The following is a 23,043-nucleotide window of genomic DNA, read 5'->3' as shown; positions in this document are numbered from 1 at the left end:
AGGCAGATCGTGACGGTTTGAAGGATCGCTCAGGTTAGGGCCACGGTAAGGGGTGGGGCAGAGACGTTGGATCTGGGGGAATGCCAGCGACTGTGTGAGTCTTGCATGTCCCTGCATTCCTCGAAAAGCTGCAGCTTTTCAAGGGTTCCAAACAGGAGACCAAAGTACCCAAGTAAACCCGGAGCTCATCTTAATCACTGACTTCTTGCCCCCTTTCTTTTAGCTGTCCAGCTCTTCTCTGGCACCCTTTCAGGTACCCTCGCCCAATCACGACTAAACCCCGGAGAAGTGGAATCTCCACACAGATTTTCGTGGGTCTAACAGGGGCCTGGGCATGCTCAGTAGACTACGTGGTTCTCTGGTGCGTTCTCTCTCTCTCTCTCTCTCTCTCTCTCTCTCTCTCTCTCTCTCTCTCTCGGGGTAGGGTGGGTGGTGACAAGTTAGAAGCTCTTGCGGCAGGTCCCCGCCTCCAAGATCGGGCTTCCCCTGCAAAGGGACGAAGCGAAGGTATAAACACCTCGCTTGGCAGCATCCCGACCTGGAGGGGCTGTGACCGCCGGCCGAGCCCACCAGTATCTCCGCCGGAGGACGGCCCGCCGCTCTCCATGGTACTGCGGAGAGCTCAGCTCCGCCCTTCTCTTTCAGAAGGACAGCACCCGGCGTCACGTAACCCAGCCTTCTCAGGCTCCACCACCGCCTCCTCCTTCCCAGCTCTTTCCCTCTCTTCCTCCTCCTCCTGCTCCCCTCCGTTGCCTGTTCTCCCCTCCCGCACTCCTGGAGATAGACGCTCAAGCCTGACGCCTCTGAAAAGGCAGCGGCAGTCGCCGTATCCACAGACCTCAGGAAATTCGCTTTGACCGATGCATGCTTCAGGCTCTGGGTCGAGCTAAGGGGAATAACCGGGCAGGTAAAGAAGCTCAATTTGGGTTGGGGGAGGGGATGGGGCGAGGCAAGCTGGAGAAGGATGTGTTTCCCCCTTGTAACTGAGCCAGGATCTGCCACAAATGCACAAGGAAGGGTGGGTGGTGGGAGGGTGGAGGAGTATAGATCCTCGTTGTTTTGCATGAAGCTTTCTAAATAGATGGCAAGAAGATGAGATGGTGGAACTGGTATAGTAACTTAAAGGCTGAATGCAGTGATTCATTAGCAAAAGAAAGAAAAAAGACAAGTCAGAAACCAAAGCAATAAAATAGATCTGTATCTACATCTTTATTTCCCTTCCCCATGAGCCCCATGCTGTGCCTATCCGTAATTTGTGCAGTTGACTCCAGGCTCCAAGAAACTGCACTGGTATTAGAGATGGAGCTTAAAGACTGGGCGGGAAAGCCAGGGAGAATTTGGGTGTGCATTGGTATTAAGGGACTTTGCAAAAGCAAGGGAGGGAAGGCACTTCTAAAAATTATCCAAAAGGTTTCAGGTCCTTGTTGATGGTATATATTGAAGGATGCATGGAAAGATATGTGTGCATATGTGTGTGTGTGTGTGTGTGTTATAAACATATTAAAATAAATGCAACTGCAGCGGACGAGCATACTGTATCGATCCTTCCAGTGGCTTGGGAATGAATTTGATTCTAGAAATGAAAGAAAAGATTAATGAGGCTGTTAGTCTGCTTTTGAATTAGAGCGCTTCTTCCTTTGGCTGCAGTAAGGTTGTTTTTCAGATCCTTTTATTTCATCCTCTAATTTGTGAACTCACCAGGTTTTTCCGGCACCTAGAGAGAATCCTCTTTCTCCATATAAATACAGATACTCTCTCACACACAATGAGCTTCCTCTAAGAACTGGGAGAGTCAGTTGACCTCCCTGTGGTAAGAATACATATGTGTTCCCTCCTCTCTTCCATTCCTTCAAAAATTGTCAAGGTATGCATTAGTGGAGGAGGGAAGAAGAGAGGAGTGAAGAAAGGTTTTGTGATCTATGTAATATTAATTAATAAAATAATCAGCTCCAATCCAGTCTCTCTCTCTCTCTCTCTGTCTCTCTCTGTCTCTCTTTCTGTCTGTCTGTCTGCCTCTCTCTCTCTCTCTCTCTCTCTCTCACACACACACACACACACACACACACACACACACACACAAAGGTTTTCTAACACATAAGCTTTCTGGGCGGTTTCAAAGCACTACTCTTGATCTTGAAATTCCAGATGTGTTTTTGCAAATGACTGAAAAACTGGCAGATGCCTGAGTTCACTTAAAAATGAGAGTATACTGAATGACATGCTATCTTAGGATGATTTTTAAGAGCACCTTTCTTTGGGCTTGGCACAGGAGTAGACAAGATATGGCTGGTGATTGCTGATGGTGTGGAATGTATCAGCCATAATAAATAAGCAACTGAGATGGTGATTTCTTCTTTTTTATTTCTATTGGCCAATGTGTATGTGTGTATATGTGCTGTGTTGTGTGTGTGCGTGTTGAAAAGAGAGAACTAGTCATCAATTTCATCTGGGGAGGAACTTGAAGTGGGATCCCCTGGCTTGGTGGCTCTCAGCTGACACCTGTAGGGACTGCTCTGTACTGAAGAGAAATGCTCTCAGCTCCCTCCATGGAGGAGCAGCAGCACAATGCGGTGCCATAAATTACTGCTAGTTTCAGCTTGTAGGGAAAAAGTGTTAATTGGATAGTGAGCTTCTGTGTCCATGCAATAAATGTGTGTGTGTGTGTCTGTGCATGCATATGTGTGTGTGTGTGTGTGTGTGTGTGTGTGTGTGTGTGTAGGAGATGGGTTGGTAGAGTGGGAAATGTTGAGGAAAATACATGCGTTTGCTTGACATGACCAGATGAACCATTTGTGATTTTTTTTCTTTTCTTTTCTTTCCTTTTTTATTGGTCAAAATGAAAGAGTAATATTCTTTTGGCAAAAAAAAAAAAAAGGACTTAAAAACAACTTGCTACTTATGATTTCTGCACTATTTCAGCAAACTGTCAGATTAGGGTTGAATGAAGAGGTGATTTTATAGTGAGTGATTCAAAGATATGATTTCGTATTCTAGCATCCTGGAGCCATAGCACCTAAGGTGACACACATGCCAACTGCTGTTCTGACCACACAAATTCTAAGAGGTGACAGCCAGACTTGAAGAGGAGTGAGGATCACTACACTATTTGGCCAAATATTAAATTCTTTACCCATCTTTAGATGAGTTAATGTTATGGCGATTGTGACATAAATGATGCCCAAAATAGATATGACTCCAGTTACATGTTTTCTCCTAGAACAGATTATTCTTTTGATAAAAGGAAAATACTTGTTTGAAATTTAAAAGACACTCCCAACAAACCAGCAGTATTCTTTCTCTGAAAAACATAAAATGGTAGGAGTGGTATTCAAATTCAAGCCAGCAGCTTCCAGTCACTATTTCATCTGTTTTGCCTGTAATAAAAATCTGTATTAATTGAGATTTGAATAGGACGTGTTTTTATTGTCCATGTTATCAGTACATATTATAAGCAGAAGTCCTTACAGGGGCCTCTTTTGCTCCCCTTCTCATATTAAAAAAAAATTAAACTTTTTCAGAAACAGTAAAAGATAACCCTAAACAAATCTGTGTAAAACCCTGAGTGTTACCTACTAACAGTTATAATAAACTACAAGGGTATAATGGCTGATTGTAAAAGTGCAATATTAACTATTAGGAGACATCAAGTCTTCCTTGTAGATCAGGACAAATAAGCCCCTTCCAGTAAGGTTAATTCTGGCTTCCTAATGACTCTAGTTATATACCTGGTTTCTGAATTGAATGATGATTTATATGATACTATAAACGACTTTAGAACTTAATTTTTATTTTAATTCTCTGCAGATTTTCTGGGTCCTTATAAAAAGACAAAACCAAAATGCATCACCAACACACAACCCATTGATATGCTGGCATCTTAAGTTGGTCTTGCAGAGGCAAAGAGCAAAGAAGAGGAGCTGTTGTGACCTCTAACAGCTTCTGGCTATTTCACAGTTTCAGGGTTTGAACCCTACTGTTGGGAAGGGGAAAAAGAGAAGTAAAATCCAGCCTTGAGGCCCTGCACAAGGAATTCTGCATTGGCTACTGTGGTGCTGGAAGTCCATGATATAACAGAAGAAGCAGGCCTTTGAAGCCACTCAGGGGTTAAGTGGTGCCGTAAAGAGGCAAAGAACCCTTTTCTCCCTTCTGGTTTGGGACATCACATCTAGATGACAAACACTCGAGGTATTCACAAGTATCCAAGGATCCTGTTTTGTTGCCGACTTCTTGTACTTCTCTGAGAAGTATTTGCTTCTTAACGGACTCTGTTTCCCTTTTGCCCCATGCCACTGATGGTACTTCGCAGATGATAGTATTCAAGGAGTGAAGCATCTGTTGACACCACTGATGCCCTTCAAGTAGGTCATCGGACTCAAATGGATAAGTGACTTCCCATGACCTTCTGTTAACGGCGTTTCCAGAACGTTGCTTCCAAAGTGTATCCTCCCTTTGGACTGGAAGATCTGCTGCTGCCCTGTACCACTGGGGTCTACATTTTCCAGCGGGGAGGGGACTACAGGGAGAGAGGGAGGGGTTGCTGGAAGAAGAAGAAGAAAAAAAGAGCTAGGTAAGGGAGGGCGCATCCCTCCCACTCCTGCCCATCCCCTTACCCTACTTGTTTCCAGACCCTTCTTTCTACGTCACGGTGTCCAGGACCATTTTGACCCTGTCGGCCCCGGCACCCCCCCGCCGCACCCCAGCCCCGAGCATGGGGACGGCGCTTCTCCAGCGCGGGGGCTGCTTTCTCCTGTGCCTCTCGCTGCTGCTCCTGGGCTGCTGGGCAGAGCTGGGCAGCGGGCTCGAGTTCCCGGGAGCTGAGGGCCAGTGGACACGCTTCCCCAAGTGGAACGCCTGCTGCGAGAGCGAGATGAGCTTCCAGCTCAAGACTCGCAGCGCCCGCGGCCTAGTGCTCTACTTCGACGACGAGGGCTTCTGCGACTTCCTGGAGCTCATCCTGACGCGCGGCGGCCGCCTGCAGCTCAGCTTCTCCATCTTCTGCGCGGAGCCCGCCACGCTCCTGGCCGACACGCCGGTCAACGACGGCGCCTGGCACAGCGTGCGCCTCCGCCGCCAGTTCCGCAACACCACGCTCTTCATCGACCAGGTGGAGGCCAAGTGGGTGGAGGTCAAGTCGAAGCGCAGGGACATGACAGTGTTCAGCGGCCTCTTTGTCGGAGGGCTGCCCCCGGAACTGCGAGCTGCGGCGCTCAAGCTGACGCTGGCCTCCGTGCGGGAGCGAGAGCCCTTTAAGGGGTGGATCCGCGACGTGAGGGTCAACTCCTCGCTGGCGCTGCCGGTGGACAGCGGCGAGGTGAAGCTGGACGACGAGCCGCCCAACAGTGGCGGGGGAAGCCCGTGCGAGGCGGGCGAGGAGGGCGAGGGCGGGGTGTGCCTCAACGGAGGCGTGTGCTCGGTGGTTGACGACCAGGCGGTGTGCGACTGTTCGAGAACCGGCTTCCGTGGCAAGGACTGCAGCCAAGGTAAGGCCCGCCGCCTGACCCCCCGGGGGCCTCGGCCTGGGCAGGGCGTGGGGAGGCAGGCGGGGCCGGCTGGTGCATGGGGTCTTCCTTTTCTGGACAGTGTGTCTCAGCTAGTTTCAAGGTGAAGACCTGTTTGCGGCCTCTCTGCCTTATCACCCCCCCTCCCCCACCTGCACCAGGCTCCTCCTTTGGCGTCCTCTTAATGGTTGAGCAGCCCCATTTCCAGATTCCCATTCCTCTAGGGAACCCTTTGTGCCAGCCCCGCCTCCTTCCAAAGGGCAAGTAGAATGACCTCTCCTCTTCAGATTCCTCCGGTTGTTAGGCTGCTCCCAACCTTCAGTGGGCCATGGCCCACCTGAATAACCGCTGTGCTTTGCTCTACCACCTTTAAGTCTGTAATACGCAGCTGTTCCCCATAAGATGCAGACAAGCATCTAGGAGATTGGGCACACATTTGGTGAAGAAGGAAGTGCAGGAGAGGTTCACTATGGCTGAAATCTCCACGTTTGTTATTCATGGTAAAGGACAAGGGCACCAGGGTTCATAGGAACTCCTTTGCCTTTTATAAGTAAAGTGTAAAGTTCTGCTCCTGGTTGTGGAAAAATGGGGTGGACATGTGAAAATTGTTTTGATTAGGAGGAGGAAGATCCTTGGAATTAACCTTAGTGTCTGCGGTTATGTCCACGTCCAACATGTGCCAGGTTAGGAAACATTATGTGATTTCTGTGGTTTCTTGAAGTGGGAGACAGGTCAGCTAATATTTAGAAATGTTAGAGATTAAATAACATTCCTCAATTAGATGCCTTGGGAAGATAAATAGCACAGAAATTTAGATGTCGTTGGACTGGGAGGCTAATAGCAAGGGGATGCATATGAAGGATTGCAAGAGATTTCCTGAATATATTTAGATAATGACATTTATCTGAGGCCAAGCTGTAATTTCTGTTGTTTTTGAGGATTGAAGCAGTGTCGAATTAAAAAACCACACACACACACACAAAACATACTAAGTTTTATTTTCTCCCTTTCATAAATAAAATTCAGTCATTAATGTGTTTCCAGTGTTGCTACATGACAATGGCCAAAGAAGAATATTGTATAAATTTCGAAAAACCTATGAACAGAAAGTGACTGGTAGGCAAAAGATAAAATATGGACTTATTTGTGGCTAAGCAGGAGAGATGTCAGTTTAAAGTAGATAGCTTATGGGTCAAATCCAGACAGTCAACACATGGATAAATGACAGGTATGGCTGAATTGTTTTATAAAGATTATTAAATCTGATTTAGCTGTAAGGACAGAAGCTCTATGTGTGGTTGTATTTTATTGTGCAATGTCTTCTGTTTTGGTTTTTGTTTTTTGGTTTTTTTTTTTGGTTTGTTTGTTTTTTTGCTGACACTGCTAAGAGGAACTAGCCCTTGTAAATCTTATTAGACTTGGCAGTTCTCTCTCATCTGACTTTAAGAGAAATGAAGGCTTGATAAAATTTGTTATTGTTTAAAGGGAGTTAGTTAGAAATAAGCTGGTAATTAGAGGAAGAAAAGTTCTGTAGCCTTCATGGGTATAAGGGGGGAAAAAAGTAAAGGGTTATTTTATTATGCTCTGACTTCATGAAGGCTTTTTTTTCATTATATTTTGGCTAAGTAATTGTAGAAGACTATGTATTCCATGGCCTATACTGCCCTTCACTTGGCCAGTAAATTTCCATGGATTTAGCACAAGGCTTTATAGTTAGGGTTTACAAAATAAAGCCTAATTTTATTTATTACAAAAATAGAACAGTACATGTTTTTCCTCTTCCAAATCTCATTTAATTGTAAATCTTGAATGAAATGGCTACATATGGTGATTTGCTCTATTGTGATTTGAAGCTTCATACATCTGCACTGATTAATCAAAATAAATTTGGAAAAGTGAACATCATTTAATGGAAAAATTGCTCTAAGTATCTTACTGTCACTTTAAAATACAGAGCAGGCAGTTTATTGAAGGACACACGAGATGTAACTTCCTTCCTTAAATTAGGAAACAAATATGACACAATGACAGCTTGGTCTGTGTGGGAGGGTGTTTTAAATTAAAATTTTTATTTTTTTGTACATTTTAAATGTAGGGAACCAGGGATTGTGCATAATCAGGAACACTTAAGAGTGGAGAAAGCATGGCAAAAGTAATATGTTGAAAAGAAGCAGAATTAGATGTTTCTGAAATGCATTTCATTTTGCCAGTGGATTAGTCTTTCCATAAGAGGAAGAATTTAGAATTACTAAGATACATAACTGAACAGGCTGATACCTGATGCATAAGGTGATTCAGTTCAGAAAAGAAAAATCCATCAGGATGGTTCTGGAGCATCGATTCGTTTTGAAAATTTGATCTGTAAACGGAGTGCAAAGATCACCACTAGTCATGAAAGGAAAACAAAAGGCTGGATTCTTTTGATTATCACAGAAATGGGAGATGGAATGATAAAGGCAAAGTTGATCTGCCCAGAAGGATTGGCTCCATTTTGTGTATTTTCTCTATTTTATGTGTGTCAAGTGACAAATAATTAATTGAGAATGGATGCCTCTTCCAACACCAATCATGTATTGATGATTAGGGATAGATGGTTTCTATTCAGATGAAGTATAAGCAAAACCCTGCCTCTAGCCAGTATTTATACTGATTGCCACATTAAAAAAAACTAATTTAGAAACAAATCTACATTCATTATCGAAAATATAGGGAAAAAATTAACAGCCAACATTAAATAAGATTCAAATTACATCTAGTTCGAACTAAATTTCTCTATTAACTTAATATTTAGTATCATTTGGTTGCCTTCATATTAAAAATACAGTAAGAACTACTAAAAAGACAGTGATAATATTCCATCAGTCCTTTTTTTTTTTTTTTCTGGCCCAGAATGTCTTGCCATAGCTTCTGTATCTATGGTTTTCTAGAGTATTTCTTATTTAATGAGCTCTGTTTTATCCTTCCTCTACTTTATTCAGACCTTGCAAAATTTATATATTTATTTATGTAGCAGTGGAAGGAGAACACCAGAAAGGTTGTGTGTCATGACCAGGTCAGTGGTAGAGCCTGCATAATCTAGAGCCTTGTAGTCTCTTCTCTGCTATATCTTATTTTTATTATGATTATGATTTTTATCATTTTATTATGATTTTTTTTTAGATTCAGGCATTATTCAGGACAAATATATATATAAATGGCTGATAGAATAGAGCTAACTTATGCATCACTTATGTTCTTTGACCCTGGAAGTCAGCCTCAGAACTCAACTATCCAAGAATGTCATCTTTCCTGAATGGTAGATGCATATGGGATACATAGCTTTTCTAGTGGACCCTACTGATCTAAGTGCCCCAGGATCATCCATTATTACTTAATAAGTTTCTACTTAAAAGGACTAGTAGTTTCTTAGCAGCTTAAAAGAATTAGTGAATTCCATGCCTATCCAGCTTAAAAATGTGAATAAAAGGCTGATCAATGAGAAGTGAAGTTACACTTGTTTTATGATTTTCAGGTTTCATGCATTTTAGGGTTGCTTATAGTAAAATTTCATACTAGACTCTTAGTGTCACTTTTATTTACTTTCCCTATTTAAATGGCCATGAACACATACACCTTATGATTGTCATTTACTACAAATTACTAAACATGATAGTGTAATAGATGTCTTTTAATAAAGTCCCTTCTTTCTAGGACTTTATGTGATCAGATAGACAACCATAGTCACTTAGTCATTTCTACATCCATTTCTTTATTCAACAAATATTGATTGAATGCTTTAGATGTGCCTGAGTAGCAGGCTCAGGGAATAATATGGTGAATAGACTCTCAGAAATAGCTTCTACCTTCCTAGACTTTGCATTCCAATGAGGAGACACAGTTATTAAAAAAAGAAAAAAGTAAATGGAGACTTAATCTGGTGGTATGTATTTTGGAGGACAGGTACAAGATACTGTGAGAACTTAAAATAGTGTGAACTAACCTATCAAAGAAGGTTTCCTTGAAGATTAATGTTTAAAATATGAGAGATGAGAAGGAATTAGCCAGGTAAATGCAGAGTAATAATACTAGGTACAAAAGCCTGCTGTAGGAGGTGGTGTGGCGTATTCAGACAACTGAGAGAATGCCCTTGAGCATGGACCTTTTTAGAGAGGAGTGGGACCAGGTCTTTCAGGGCCTTCTAGATCATATCAAGGATTTGAATCTTTATGGTAAAAGTGATGGAAAAACTATGGAAGGAGTTAGTGGAAGGTGGGGAGGAGGGTGCCATTATCAAATTTATATTTCAAAATATCCCTTTGGCTACAGTGTAGAGAACACATTGATGGGGGCCAGGGAAAAAGAAAAAAATAGTATTTTCTATTTGTCAGTCAACAGAATTTCTTTAAGCACCCACTCTAAACTGAAGTAGGGGGCCATGCGTAAAAACAAGGTTCTATCTTTGAGGAACTTAGAATCTTTGTGAGTTTTGTTATGCATAGAAATCTAAGGCCATCCATTGTTAGGAATACTTGTTTCTATCTGCAAAAAGCATCTGGACCCTTTCTGTGGATTATCATGTAGATAATATCCTCAGATAAACTCACCAAATCTGTAGGCTGCTGGAGTCCATTGGCAATGGGCTTTGTTGAACCCTCTAAAACCCTTGTTCAATATGCTTTTCTTGTGACAGTATATATTGGTTGATTGATTCTAGGCTTTCAATATTTTAACTGCTACAATAAAGAAAACATTATGTAGGGACTTAATTTTTTAATCCTAACTGAGAATTTTTATTATGATCAAGCCTTTCACACAAAAGCATTTGTAATAACTACCACCTTCTATATAAACGAATACATTTATTCATCTCAATCCTATATTTAAATAGTGATGGTTACTATAATTACTCCAGTATATAGATACAGATATTTAATGGACCTATCCTTTTATGATTTGTCTTTGAGGCTCTCCTATAAGTTAAAGTTTTTTCCATGTGTCTGCAAAGAAGCTAGATACTATATTTGAGCTTAAAAGCTCACGTAAGATATTCTTATGGTTACTCTAAACACATTTTAGCATAAATTTATAATATATATGCTACTGAAATCATGTTCCACTTTTGGATACCATTAGATAAAATGTGATAATAAGTTGATAGAAAACCAAACAATTCCTGATTGACTACAGAAAGGACTAACACTATATAATATTTATGACATTCTTAGCTATATTGTGAGGATACCTGAAGCTACAGTGTTTCCTGAAAACAGTCATTGACCACATTTTATCTTACTTTCTCAGTAAACATTTAGTGGACACATTGCTTGCAGGGTTAACTCCTATAAATGATCATTGAAAATTAAGTCCCAGAGCTTTTATTTTATTCTGGAGATAATAAAGTCAGAAGTTTCTATGAAAACTATACTTTGAAGAAGTGCATAAGTGATTATGACATAATTCAGAATAAATTATATTTGTATTCTAAAAGTTTTGTGTTTGTTATACCAAACAATACTATGCAAAACCCGTATACTTTTTTCTCATATATTTACATATAATTTTATGGCACAGTGCCTTTTCTATTACTTGAAACACAGAAATTGGTAAATATCTTGGTCTTTGCTAAATAGTAAGTCTTAAAATGTTCTAATTAGGTTTTAGATATAAAAAGTCTTTTGGTCAGTTATATCAGAGCTCTTCAGAAATTTCATGGCTTTTTTTCTCTTATGCATAGATTCTCTGTGTTTCTGCTTGAATATGGAATGGTGCAGTGTTTTTCAGATTCTGTTCCTGCCACGTTATTACACGATGTGTGTAAACAGAATATGGCATGTGGTCCAAAGAACTAAATTCTAGATGGGGCATTGCCTATGCATCACTGTTAAAAATAGGGTAACTAATGTTCTTTCTTTCAGTTTTCATGATTGTAGATTGAGAAACACAAAATCAGACAATTTGTGTATTTGAGCTTCTGCTAACCTTTTCCAGAGTGTGAGTAGTTAATAGATTTAAACTCCCAGAAAAACATGGACATTTGAAAGAAATAGCTAATGGCAGCAGAGTAGATGGCCCGAAAAATTTTGTAAATGTTAATAGTGAAAATGATAAACATGTTTCTGTAAATCTGTGTTGGGGTCATTTTAGATGAATTTTAGATCATTCATGCTTAATAGTGTGTATAAGATGTGGTAGTTTTCTTATTACACATTGATGTGTTAGTACAGACAAGCTGAGTAAAGAAGACAATGGTCCCCTTGTTCCTTCTGTGTAAAAATCTAAACAAATGAAATAATAAGGCAGCAACTAAGTGGGTGTATATTATGATTATATTTATATGAAATTCAAAACAGATACAATTAATCTGTGGTGATAGAGTTGAGAATTGGGGTTACTTTTAGGCAGTATGGACTAGAAGAGGGCACAGTGGAGCCTTTCACATTATCTGTTTGGTGGTTACATGGCTATATATTTTTGTAAAGATTCACTGAATTGTACACTTAAGATTTACATACATGAAGTACCTACATGTAAGAAACATTATATATGCTCTATCTCAATTTAAAAAAAATTTCTTCAACTTATAAAAAGAATGATGCTCAATGAATAGATATAGTATGTACATATTCATACCCTAAATACATATGAAAATGTACTTAGGAAAGAATTCTTAATGGACATCTCTATTTTATTTTATTTATATTTTTAATTTTTTAAACATTTATTTATTTTTTGAGAGATCGAGAGAGACAGCATGAGTGGGAGAAGGGTAGAGAGAGAGGGAGACAAAGACTCTGAAGCAGGCTCCAGGCTCTGAGCTGTCAGCACAGAGCCCAACGCGGAGCTCAAACCCACAGGCTGTGAGATCATGACCTGAAGTCAGATGCTTCACCAAATGAGCCACCCAGGTGCCCCTGGAAATCCATATTTTAAAGTGGTAGGCAAAAGAGTCAAATATTTTAACTTAAACTTAAAGACCATTCTGGAGAGCAAGTGTATAAGCATGTCAATACATTTAAGGGTAAGAAGGGTATTTTGTTTTAAACCCTGGTACACCCTTTAACTTGTTTCCAGTTTCTTGTGCCCTTATACTAGAAATAACACATACATAAAATGGTAAACTATTCCTATTTTTTCTTTTTACACCTATTAAACAAAACTACCAACACATTCAAGCAATGTCAGTTTTCAACTACTGAAATTTTAAGTGATTGGATGATGAGTATTGTTATAAGGGTGTAATAAATATTTGAAGGAGTATTTGGATATTGGAAAAACATTACCAGTCCAGCCATAACTCATATTATTCTCCAAATCTACAAATACACATGATTTCTCCCCTCACCCCAGAATAGTAGGTATCAATTTTTTTTTCAAAAGGTACACTAGATGTCCCTCCTTTCTTGATGCCATAAGCATCTCTTAGGTTTGAATTCTATTTGAAATCATTTTGTTTAGAATCACAATAGTTATTATAATTAGAATTTAGTGTTTACTGAGTAAAAAACTGTGTACAGTGTGCTTTATCCATCTTGACCTTATTTATTCCTACAACATTCTGCTTGATAGGTTTTATAAAATTCCCATTTTGTAGAGAAGATAATTGTGGATTGGAAAAGCTAGCTTGCTAAAAGTCCCATAGCTCAATGACACAGCTGAAATTTGAGCCTGGGTGTGTCCACTACCCCAACAGGCAACTCTGTCCATTATGTGACGTAACCTGTGTGTTTCACTTAACAAATAGCTAATGGATGATGGGAATCTGTGTACAAGTTGTCAGCTTACTGCTGATATGAGTGGCTGACTGTAATAAAGCCTTCAGAATTGAAGATTGTGGCAGACCCTTAAATTTAGTGCCATTTCATAATATGACAATAAAGAAACAAAATAGCTTGTCATAATTCATCACAATTTGTTTCTGTAACACTTGCTTATTTTTCTGCTTTTGTTGACCTTCTATTAATCTTATGCTTAATGGGTTGATTCTACTTTAACATAGCTAGATATAAACCCCCCATATATTGTACCTAAAGAACTAAATTAATCTGAAATAGATTTAATTTAAAAAAAAAATTAATGTTAATTTTTTTAATCTTTAATTTTCAGAGAGAGAGACAGACAGACAGACAGAGCATGAGCAGGGGAAGAACAGAGAGAGAGGGAGACACAGACTCTGAAGCAGGTTTCAGACTCTGGGTTGTCAGCACAGAGCCTGATGTGGGGCTCTAACTCATGAACCATGAGATTATGGCCTGAGCTGAAGTCAGACACTCAACTCACTGAGCCACCCAGGCACCCCAAATATTCATTTTTGAGAGATGGATAAAGACAAAACATGAGTGTCGGAGGGACAGAGAGAGACACACACACAGAAACTGAAGCAGGCTCCAGGCTCTGAGCTGTCAGCACAGAGCCTGATGCAGGGCTCAAACCCACAAACTATGAGATCATGACCTGAGCTGAAGTTGGATGCCTGACTAAGCCATCCAGGTGCCCCATGAAGTACATTTAATTCTCAATCTTTTGGATGAAAATACTTAGGCTTCACAGAACAGGCAACACAAATTTACATCCATATTCGAGTCTGGAAGATAACATTATTGAAATTATCAAAATTCATGGTGATTTAGTGTAAGTAGAAAGATCTGTCCCAATCACATAAGTAGACACTTAGAGTTGTTGAGTTAGAACATGGTCTGCTGAAGGTATAGATGATGATACACTGGGCACTTAATTGAAATTACATAATGAGGAGGTAGTATCTCCTTTTGGATAAGTAAGTTTGCTTCCCAACACATTGCCTGAAATTGAGGTTAGGAAAGATTCTTAGAGTTAGAAAGATGTACTCCCTCTGCTATCTCCAGTATATATGAGAAACTATTATTGGAAGGAAGTAGGAGGAGAACACGTCTGACCTGGCAAGCCAAAGTGCTGACCTGGACTCTTGTCTAGTAACTTGTGCTCAAAACTGTCTGGACTGTAATTAGAAATACACTGACGCTACATTATAGAACTGAGTGCAACTTCAAATAACACTTTTTAGATTGGTTCCCAGGAGGGATCTGGTGGTCCAAAAGTTAAAGGAAGAGCTGCCAAGAGGAACAGTTGCTTCACAAGCACCCTAACATCAGGAGGGGCTGTCTATGTTTAATTATAGACATAATGAATTCTGTATGGATGACATTCCATAAGGGAAACCGCACTGATCACAGCTTAGAAGCTGCTATTGGTGGTGACCTAACAATACTGGGCCCTGTATGTGGAACTAGCTAAGCTTAGGTGTTAGTCAGACCTTGCTAGATTCAGCAGAATGAACTGCCCCAGTCCAGCAGAGGCAAGGAAATTAAAGACTCATGTTTTTCTTCTAAGTAATGATGTCTCTCTATAATTAAGCGTGCCTGGACTCTCCTTAGGGAAATAGCTGGCATGGTAGCATATAACTATCACTGCCATATGGACGAGACTATTTTTCAGCTTAAATCCTTTTTCTGAATGCAACATTGATTTTTTTCCCGCAAATAATGGGATTATGTATTAAAATTATTCCATGTGATATTTAAGGTACTAAATGTTTAATTTATATAATTAAAAACTTAAAAATAGGAAGGAATATATTATATTTCATGACCCAAATGCAAATGTTTAAGAGGATACATTTATGAACCTCTATTTAAAATTAGATCAACTTCCTGTACAGCTCTAATTTTTAAATAGTTTTAAGGTAATGACACTTGTTCTTTTGATAAGTAAATGTATATGTTTGTGTGTATGTAGATAAATATACAAAAATATGACATAAATAAGAACATTATATAATTTAAGCAGAAAAGGATATTTTTAAGTCTTAGAAATCATGTTAAGGGGTGTCTGATTGGTTCAGTCGGTTCAGCACCTGACTTCATCTCAGGTCGTGATCTCATGGTTCATGGGTTTGAGCCTCATGTATGGCTCTGTGCTGACAGCTCGGAGCCTGGAGCCTGCTTTGGATTCTGTGTCTCCACCTTTTTCTGCCCCTTCCCAGCTTATTCTCTGTCTTTCTCTCTCTCTCTCTCTCAATAAGTTAAATAAAAGTTAAAATATGTGTATATATATATATAAATCATGTTAAAATCTTCACAAATATATATTTATTAAACATGTCATAAAAACAAAATGCCTTTATGATTTAAAGTAGTCTGTGTAATATATATTTTTTCTACACAAGACTTTAGGAACTATGAAAAGTCTATGCTTATAGTAAGACAAATGACTTTCTGTGATCAAACATGGGATTAGAAGTTGTGAAGTTTCTGCAAAATAGCATTTTCGTACTATTGATTGACAGCATTCCAGCTATGCCTGGGGGTTGTATGAAAATCTAACTGTAGTAAGTCTTCTCTCTGATTGCTCTGACAGTTACCAAGAGTAATTTGCTTTGATGGGACTTTAGCTATTATTATTAAATAATGATATTTATTTATTGGAATGAGCCACAGTATGTTCAATCACATGGAAAAAATTAAACTAATATTAATAAAGTCTTCTTTAAAACTTCTATCCATAAGAAAAATAGGGTGTTAAACTTAATTTAATGAGCTCCCAATGAGTTCTGAATAAGCCAAGACCACCACAGGAATATTTTGAAACAGCCACTTTTTAAGTCAAAAATAGCTCTCAAATCTCTTTGACCAGAGTAGTTGGGGAATCTATAAGAATTTTTCTTAATATTTAAATGAGTCATGTACAAGTTTCAGAACATGCTTTCTTGGTCACTATCACTGCATGAGAATTTTTGAATTCATACATCATTAATTTTCTTGTGGCTTCTTAAACTTTTGCTTATATATGAATGGTAGAGTTAAAATAATGTGGCTTTTCTATTTCCATCACAATTTATATATTTTTTGGCTTCAAAAAGCATTTAAAGTTGTTTTTCATTGTTACTATTTTATGTTTTTGCTTTTCTTTTCACTTGAATTTCATCTATTGTTTACTCTTATCTCTACATTGATATCCTTCATAAAAGACAAGCAGAGGTAGAGTATCAGGAATTGGAGTAATTCTTCATCTGGGAATGGCACTCCTCTATGGCTGTTAGCGGAGAGCTGCACGCTCTCCCAGAAGTCATTAGAAATAAAGAATTATGGGCACCTCTCCTTCCCACAGACCCAGGATGTTATCCATCCTGGACAAAGTCCTTGTTTGTACGACACAGCAAATGCTGTGTTTCATCCTAAATAGAGGCAATAAAGTTTTGGATTGGGGCCAAATATACAATCCTGGAGTGTCTTCCGCCCACAAGGGATGGAGGATGGAGGGATGATGAGGCCTCAGGGAAGCTGTGGAGCTTGGAATGTGTAATAATTGAGAAAATGAGACCTAAGACTGAAAGAGGAACAGAGATAGAAGAACGGAAGATGATTGGGAGGAAGGTAAGTGTTGGAGAAGGCTGGGGGGGGGGGGGGGGAAGAGAGAGAGAGAGAGAGAGAGAGAGAGAGAGAGAGGGAACGAACAGATTTTGAAACAATCAGAACACCGAGAACTGATGAATTAAAAATAAGAGAAATCATATCTGGTTAGTGAAGGAGGGACTAGAACATGAATTTCTTGACTTCTGTCCCTGAGACTCAGTTGAAGAGCTAGGACAAAGAAAAAGACAAGGACAAATACATTGTTGTCTAACAACTAATCACATAAAGTATAATTGTTCTGGTTCTGTTGCTCTAGGTTCTGGCAGTATGTCATTGGACTTTGTCCTACTGACTAACAATAGCAACAGAAGTAGCAAAATCTTGCATAACTCCTACCCTGTTCTCCACACTAATTTAAGGTCTTTACACATACTAATTCATTTAATCCTCCCATAACCCTATAAAGTAGGTGCTATTTACCCTAATTCACAGCTGAGAAAATTGAGGCACCAAGAGAATTTTAAAATTATTCAGTTCAGGGACACCTGGGTGGCTCAGTCAGTTGAGCATCTGACTCTTGATATGGGTTCAGGTTGTGATCTTATGGTTTGTGAGTTTGGGCCCTACATCAGGCTCTGTGCTGACAGCCAGGAGAGTGCTTGGGATTCTCTCTCCATCTCCCTTTGCCCCTCCCCTGCTCACTCTATCTCTTTTTATAAAAAATAAACATTGAACAACATCACTCTGTTCACACTCTAGGAAATTGCAAAGTTGACATTCATACCTTCATACCGAGGCTGTGTGACCTCCTGAGGCCATGCCCTGAAGTTGTAATTCCTTCTTTTTTTAAAATAATAATAACTTAATGTATATCCTCCACACTTTCACAAGTGAGAATCTTCCCTGTGTTTAAATGAGGATGGCCTCTCCAAACCAAAACAATTTCATTTTCTCTCCCTCTCACTATTCCATCTAAGTGTTTAATAACTTTTCCTGGGCAGAATTTCTTCTTTAAATTTAATGAAAATCCTTTCTCTGCTGACATAAATTAATTTCTTCTTGTTAGGTCCTCAGTGGAAATAAAATCCATGTAGTCAATATCCCCTTGAATTATCTTTCTCTGTTTAAGAGAAAGAGTGCCGTCTTCACTGAGCTAAAAGTGTTTTAGATCCCCCTTCTGTGGAACTGATCTGACAGTCAGTCTCCTTGTCCTAATAGCCCCTTGCTCTGTTTATTTTACTCACGGTCATCAGGACTCACTAATGTGCTCCCCAAGGTTAGTTCCCCAGACCTGTGACCATCCTCTTCCGTGCATCACAGCAGCTGCATTGCTGTACTTTCAGCGACTCCCTCACCTTTGCTCTTGCTTCTGTTTGGCTTGCTAATTTCCCATTATATCTTGGAAATGGCATGGGCAGAGAGAGGTTTTATAAAGTCCTTAGTAGGTGGTTGTTACTTGGCAGTTAAAAAAAATGTCTGTTACTAGTGTCTGTAGATGAGGCAGGCTAGATTGTGTAAAGGGAAGTGTCTTGATAGCATGCATTTGTAAGCAGGAAAAATAGGCCAGAAAAATATGAGCTGACAAACAGAAAAAAGAACTTGGACTAAGGAAAACCGTCCAAGAATCGGGTCTGAAGAGGACTAAACAATGGAAATGGATTAGAACAGGAGCGTGTTGATTTAGGCCAAAGGAAGGAGAAAACAGCATTTGCTTGTAATTCTAGTATGAATGTGAGAACAGGCTGGCAGAAGTGGTGGGTGAATCTCTATTTCTGGAGATCTTTAACAATAGCTCAGATACACAACTGCCAGCTTTAAATTGCTTAGGATTTCCCTTTTTCTGGTCAGAGGCCTGGACAAAATGAACTTTAGAATACATATACAGCTCTTAATTATGTAAATAACCAAACTTTTTTGAAAACCTATAATGTACAAATCTTTCAAAATAGGAGATGGAAATAACCCAAAACAATTCCCACCCTTATACCACCCCCAGAACCCCAAACTATCCACTGGCCAAAAAAAAAAAAAAAAAAAGGAAACAAAAAAACTGTTTTAAAGTCTCTGAAGTTATAATTCACAGTCGCATTGGGATAAAATATGGCATCAACTGCCAAGAGCACTTGGTTCATGAATTACTTTCCCAGTTGTCTTAAATGGCTGCTGCCGCACCGTGCTGTCCCCGGAAGACACTCCGGGCAGGCATGCCTGTGTTTGCCCTAAGCCAGCTGCCCTCGTCCTCTTTACACAGCGGATAGCCCCAGTTTCATGTTTCCTTGAACGTGCTGGTTCTCGAGTTACAGCTGCTGCCTGTATCTCAACTCACCTCACGCGTCTGTCCGCTTGTTCCTTGTGCCGTCTCTAGGGGTGCCCTCCCCTAAGTGAGCCCACCCCACCACATGTGGTGCTCCTGCCCTACTGCCCAAGTGTAGCATACACAAAATAAAACCAAAACAACTACCCACAACATTAAAATCACTCATGGGTAGTCTGTAATGTGCATGATTTCTTGGTACAGCAGGTCATACAACCAGAAATCTAGCTTCATCTTTGAGCCCTGTGTTTTTTGCCCATTCATGAACCCATTCATAATTCCCAAACCACTTCCTGAGAAGCTGTCATACACATGATGAGACATTAGCACCTATGCAGTGGTTCCCCTCGCTGTTCTCAGTGCTCTTGAAGACAGAATTTAGCAGCACAAATGAAGGTGTTGAAGTCTAAACACCAATATAAAAAAATCAGGGATCAAAAATATAAATAAAACCCACTGTTAATCACAGTATATGAAGACCTGTAATACGGTGCACATGTGCACCACTTAGTGCTACTATTGATATCCTCCATTGTAGTAAAAATGAGCTTGCCTTTTTGAAAAATTCCATAAATGGTGGCATGTCTATGAAGAGTGACAAACCTATGAATCCTTTTTAAAAATTACAGTTAATGGATTGTTTCACATTTTTCAATTAGGTTACTGTAATTTCAAATTACTCTAATCACTTGATTTTTCCATATCAAAAGAAAACACTTTGTAGTGAGTCATTAGATAGTTTTAGAGAATGGGTAGAAAAAGCATCGGGTTAACAAATATTTACTTTGGCATAAACTGAACACTAGGAATGTCAAGAAACTTGGTATTTTATCTTTTGGTGAAACCCTATGTTTTGGTCAACCACTGGTCTAAATTGATAGAAGTCACGTTCTAGTGGAGTAGGCTGGCAGATGCATGCATGATTGCTTAAATTTGTTGCATGAATGCAATAAATGCTGTCACAGATATGAGTAGTGCTACTAGAAGCCAGAAAGTAACGGGGCTAATCATGTACTTTCAGTGACCACGTTCACTGGATTCTACTGATTGATATGCTTGCTATTTCAGGCCTTGCTGTTTGCCCACAGGATTGTTGTTGTCATCTCTTTACCACTTCTCCTAATACCAGGCAGTATTCCACATTTCCCCACCCAAAGCCATTCTGCCCTACTACTCAGATGATCCTTTAAAAATAATATTTCTCCTTTGGCTGAAGAACTAAGAAGAAAGCACACATTCTTAAGAATGGCAGATAACTACTTTATTAAGTCATTGCCTGATCTTCCAGACTCATTTCTTACCACATTCTTTGAACAGAAGCCTTATGAGCTAAGCCAACATTATTTGTATTATTAATAATTATTGTATTAACATGTCTTGGGGCCCTTTCAATCGCTATTCTCTTTGTACCCAAAGGCTCTGTCCATTCTCTACTGAGTGAAATTTCACCCATCATTCTTGACCCATCTAAAAGATCTTTCTGAAATCCTCTGTGGTGTTCTTCCCTGGCCCTCCTACGGAGCAAATGTTGGCTTTGTGTAGCTCTTTGTTCACATAGTATTGCACTCAACACATTTTATTATAGTTGTTGAACATCCCACTGTACTTCTTCATGTGATTCTAAGTCCCCAGGGGAGCATCTATGCTTGTATTTATTACCCTGTTATGTAAATAAGAGTGAGCAGACTGACCCATAGTAGAAACTCAGTAAATGTTAGTAAATTTAATTAAGTTCAAGATTATAAGAAGAAAATAATAAAGATAATGGTCAGAGGGAAAAAAAAGCAATTCTTTAAAAGAGAAATATACAAAGCCAATATATGTAAGAAAAAGAGGCTTGAACTCAATAATAAGTAAAGCAAAATAAATTAAAATTAGATATTCTTGGGGAGCTGGGGTGGCTCACTCGATTGTCTGACTTTGACTCAGGTCATGATCTCACCACTCCTGAATTCGAGCCCTACATCGGGCTCTGTGCTGACAACTCAGAGCCTGGAGCCTGCTTCAGATTCTGCGTTTCCCTCTCTCCCTGCCCCTCCCATGCTTGTGTTCTGTCTCTCTGCCTCTCAGAAATAAATAAATGTTGGGAAAAAATAAAACAAGGTATTCTTGCTTAGCTGATTGAAATTAAAGAGCACAGTTGTACACAGTGTTGATAGAGATGTAGCAATTACATGCACTTTGCATATCTTTGGTTGGAGTGTAAGTTCCAACAACTGTTTTTAGGGACAGTTTAGCAGTAGTTATAACAATCTTAAATGTGTACATCTTTTAGCATGTCAGTTCCCCTTCTGAGAACGTTTTTTAACAGAAATACCTGAACAAGTCTCACAGGTATATCATTGCTGATACATGTTGCCATTTTCTGTAATGGTGAAAACAATGGTGAACATGCAATCAATTCAACTATTAATTAACATATAATTAGCCAAAAAAAACCATGGTAGACCATAAAAGTGAGATATATATTTATAAACTGGTATGAAATATATTAAAACATATTGTTGAATGAACATAATCAAATTGTAAACACACACACATATATAGGCACATTCAATAAGATTGTGTGTGTGTGTGTGTGTGTGTGTGTGTGTGTGTATACACACACAATGTAAGAAAGGTAGATAACTTGTTTGAGGGAGAAAAGAAAAATTTATTTAAATTGCTAAAAGATAAATATATTTGCCAGTATTACAACCGGATTAGCAGGGTGCCTGGGTAGCCCAGGTGGTTAGGCATCCACCTCTTGATTTCAGCTCAGGTCATAATCTCTGCTTAATGCAGGCCAAGACCGAAGTCAAGCTCTGCTCTGACAGTACAGAGCCTGCTTAGGATTCTCTCTCTCTCTCTCTCTCTCTCTCTCTCTCTCTCTTTCTCTCTCTCTGCCCCTCCCCTACTTGCATGCATGCACATTTTCTCTCTCTCAAAATAAATAAGCATTTAGAAAAAAACAGATAAGCAAAGGAAATTTGTAACTCTTCATCTTGAGATATTTTCAATGAGATTTTGAAATGTCAAATTCATAGTCCATTTCAGAAGATTCATTACATGACTTACCAAGAATTTGTATTATAATTCTAGATTGAACATTCTGTTACAGAAAGAAAAACAGAATGTTCCTGTTGTCAGAGTAAAATGTGGTACTAACCTTGGAAGATATATTCTGAAAGAATATCATAAAAAAAGAGAATTGTAGAATTTAAATCCTGTATCATTCCAAGGATTGATTGATTGATTGATTATTTATTTATTTATTTATTCATTTATTTATTTAGCTTGTGCCCATTTGTCAGGTTGAATGATCATTCTCCTGGCATTTAACAGAGGGATCCTAATAAGGTACAGGGTCTGGAAGCAAATATAATGTTTCTTCTCAGTAGTGGAGTCATTTCTGTTAATGTTCCATTTACAAAATCTCCCCCTGCCCTCCCCTTTTCCAGTCCCAAATTAGAGAGATGGTTGGTTAAATCAGTGCTGTGTCTCAGATTGGTCTCATCATCAGGTGTATCATCATTTTTGTAATGTCTCCTCTTCCTAATAGAACTCCTAGAAACATCTAAAAGTTCCAAATGACTGACAGAGCTTTCCTGCTTTACTTCATACACATGTATGTTATCAATAATTACTTAGTTGACTCTTTAATTTGTCTAAATTTGTGCAGGCATAATGGAAACTGACAGTGCAATTTTCCATTGAAAATTGTAAACGGATGACTAAGCTGAGCAATTCACCTCCTTCCTATTCCTTTTGTACAGATATCTTATGCTACACCAGGATGCCTATACTTTGAAAATAGCTCATCTATATTCATTCAGCCATGCATATAAATTGATTTGCATGCTCATTTTGCAGTTTCCAAATATGC

At 39.3% G+C, this 23,043-nt stretch overlaps 1 protein-coding gene across 11 annotated transcripts in view; it reads left to right on the top strand.

Annotated features, from left to right (window-relative positions):
* Positions 1-4,488: 4,488 nt before the first annotated feature.
* Positions 4,489-23,043, top strand: part of NRXN1 (neurexin 1) — a 1,090,776-nt gene continuing 1,072,221 nt past the window's right edge. For all 11 annotated transcript variants that reach the window (XM_029937337.1, XM_029937334.1, XM_029937332.1 and 8 more), the window contains exon 1: positions 4,489-5,480. In XM_029937337.1, coding sequence (XP_029793197.1) covers positions 4,709-5,480 — 772 coding nt within the window. In that variant the 5' untranslated portion in view covers positions 4,489-4,708. The remainder of the gene's footprint in view (positions 5,481-23,043) is intronic.

Source organism: Suricata suricatta, chromosome 4 (genome assembly GCF_006229205.1).
Source record: "Suricata suricatta isolate VVHF042 chromosome 4, meerkat_22Aug2017_6uvM2_HiC, whole genome shotgun sequence".
Classification (NCBI taxonomy): Eukaryota; Metazoa; Chordata; class Mammalia; order Carnivora; family Herpestidae; genus Suricata; species Suricata suricatta.
This window is presented reverse-complemented; position numbering and strand designations above follow the sequence as displayed.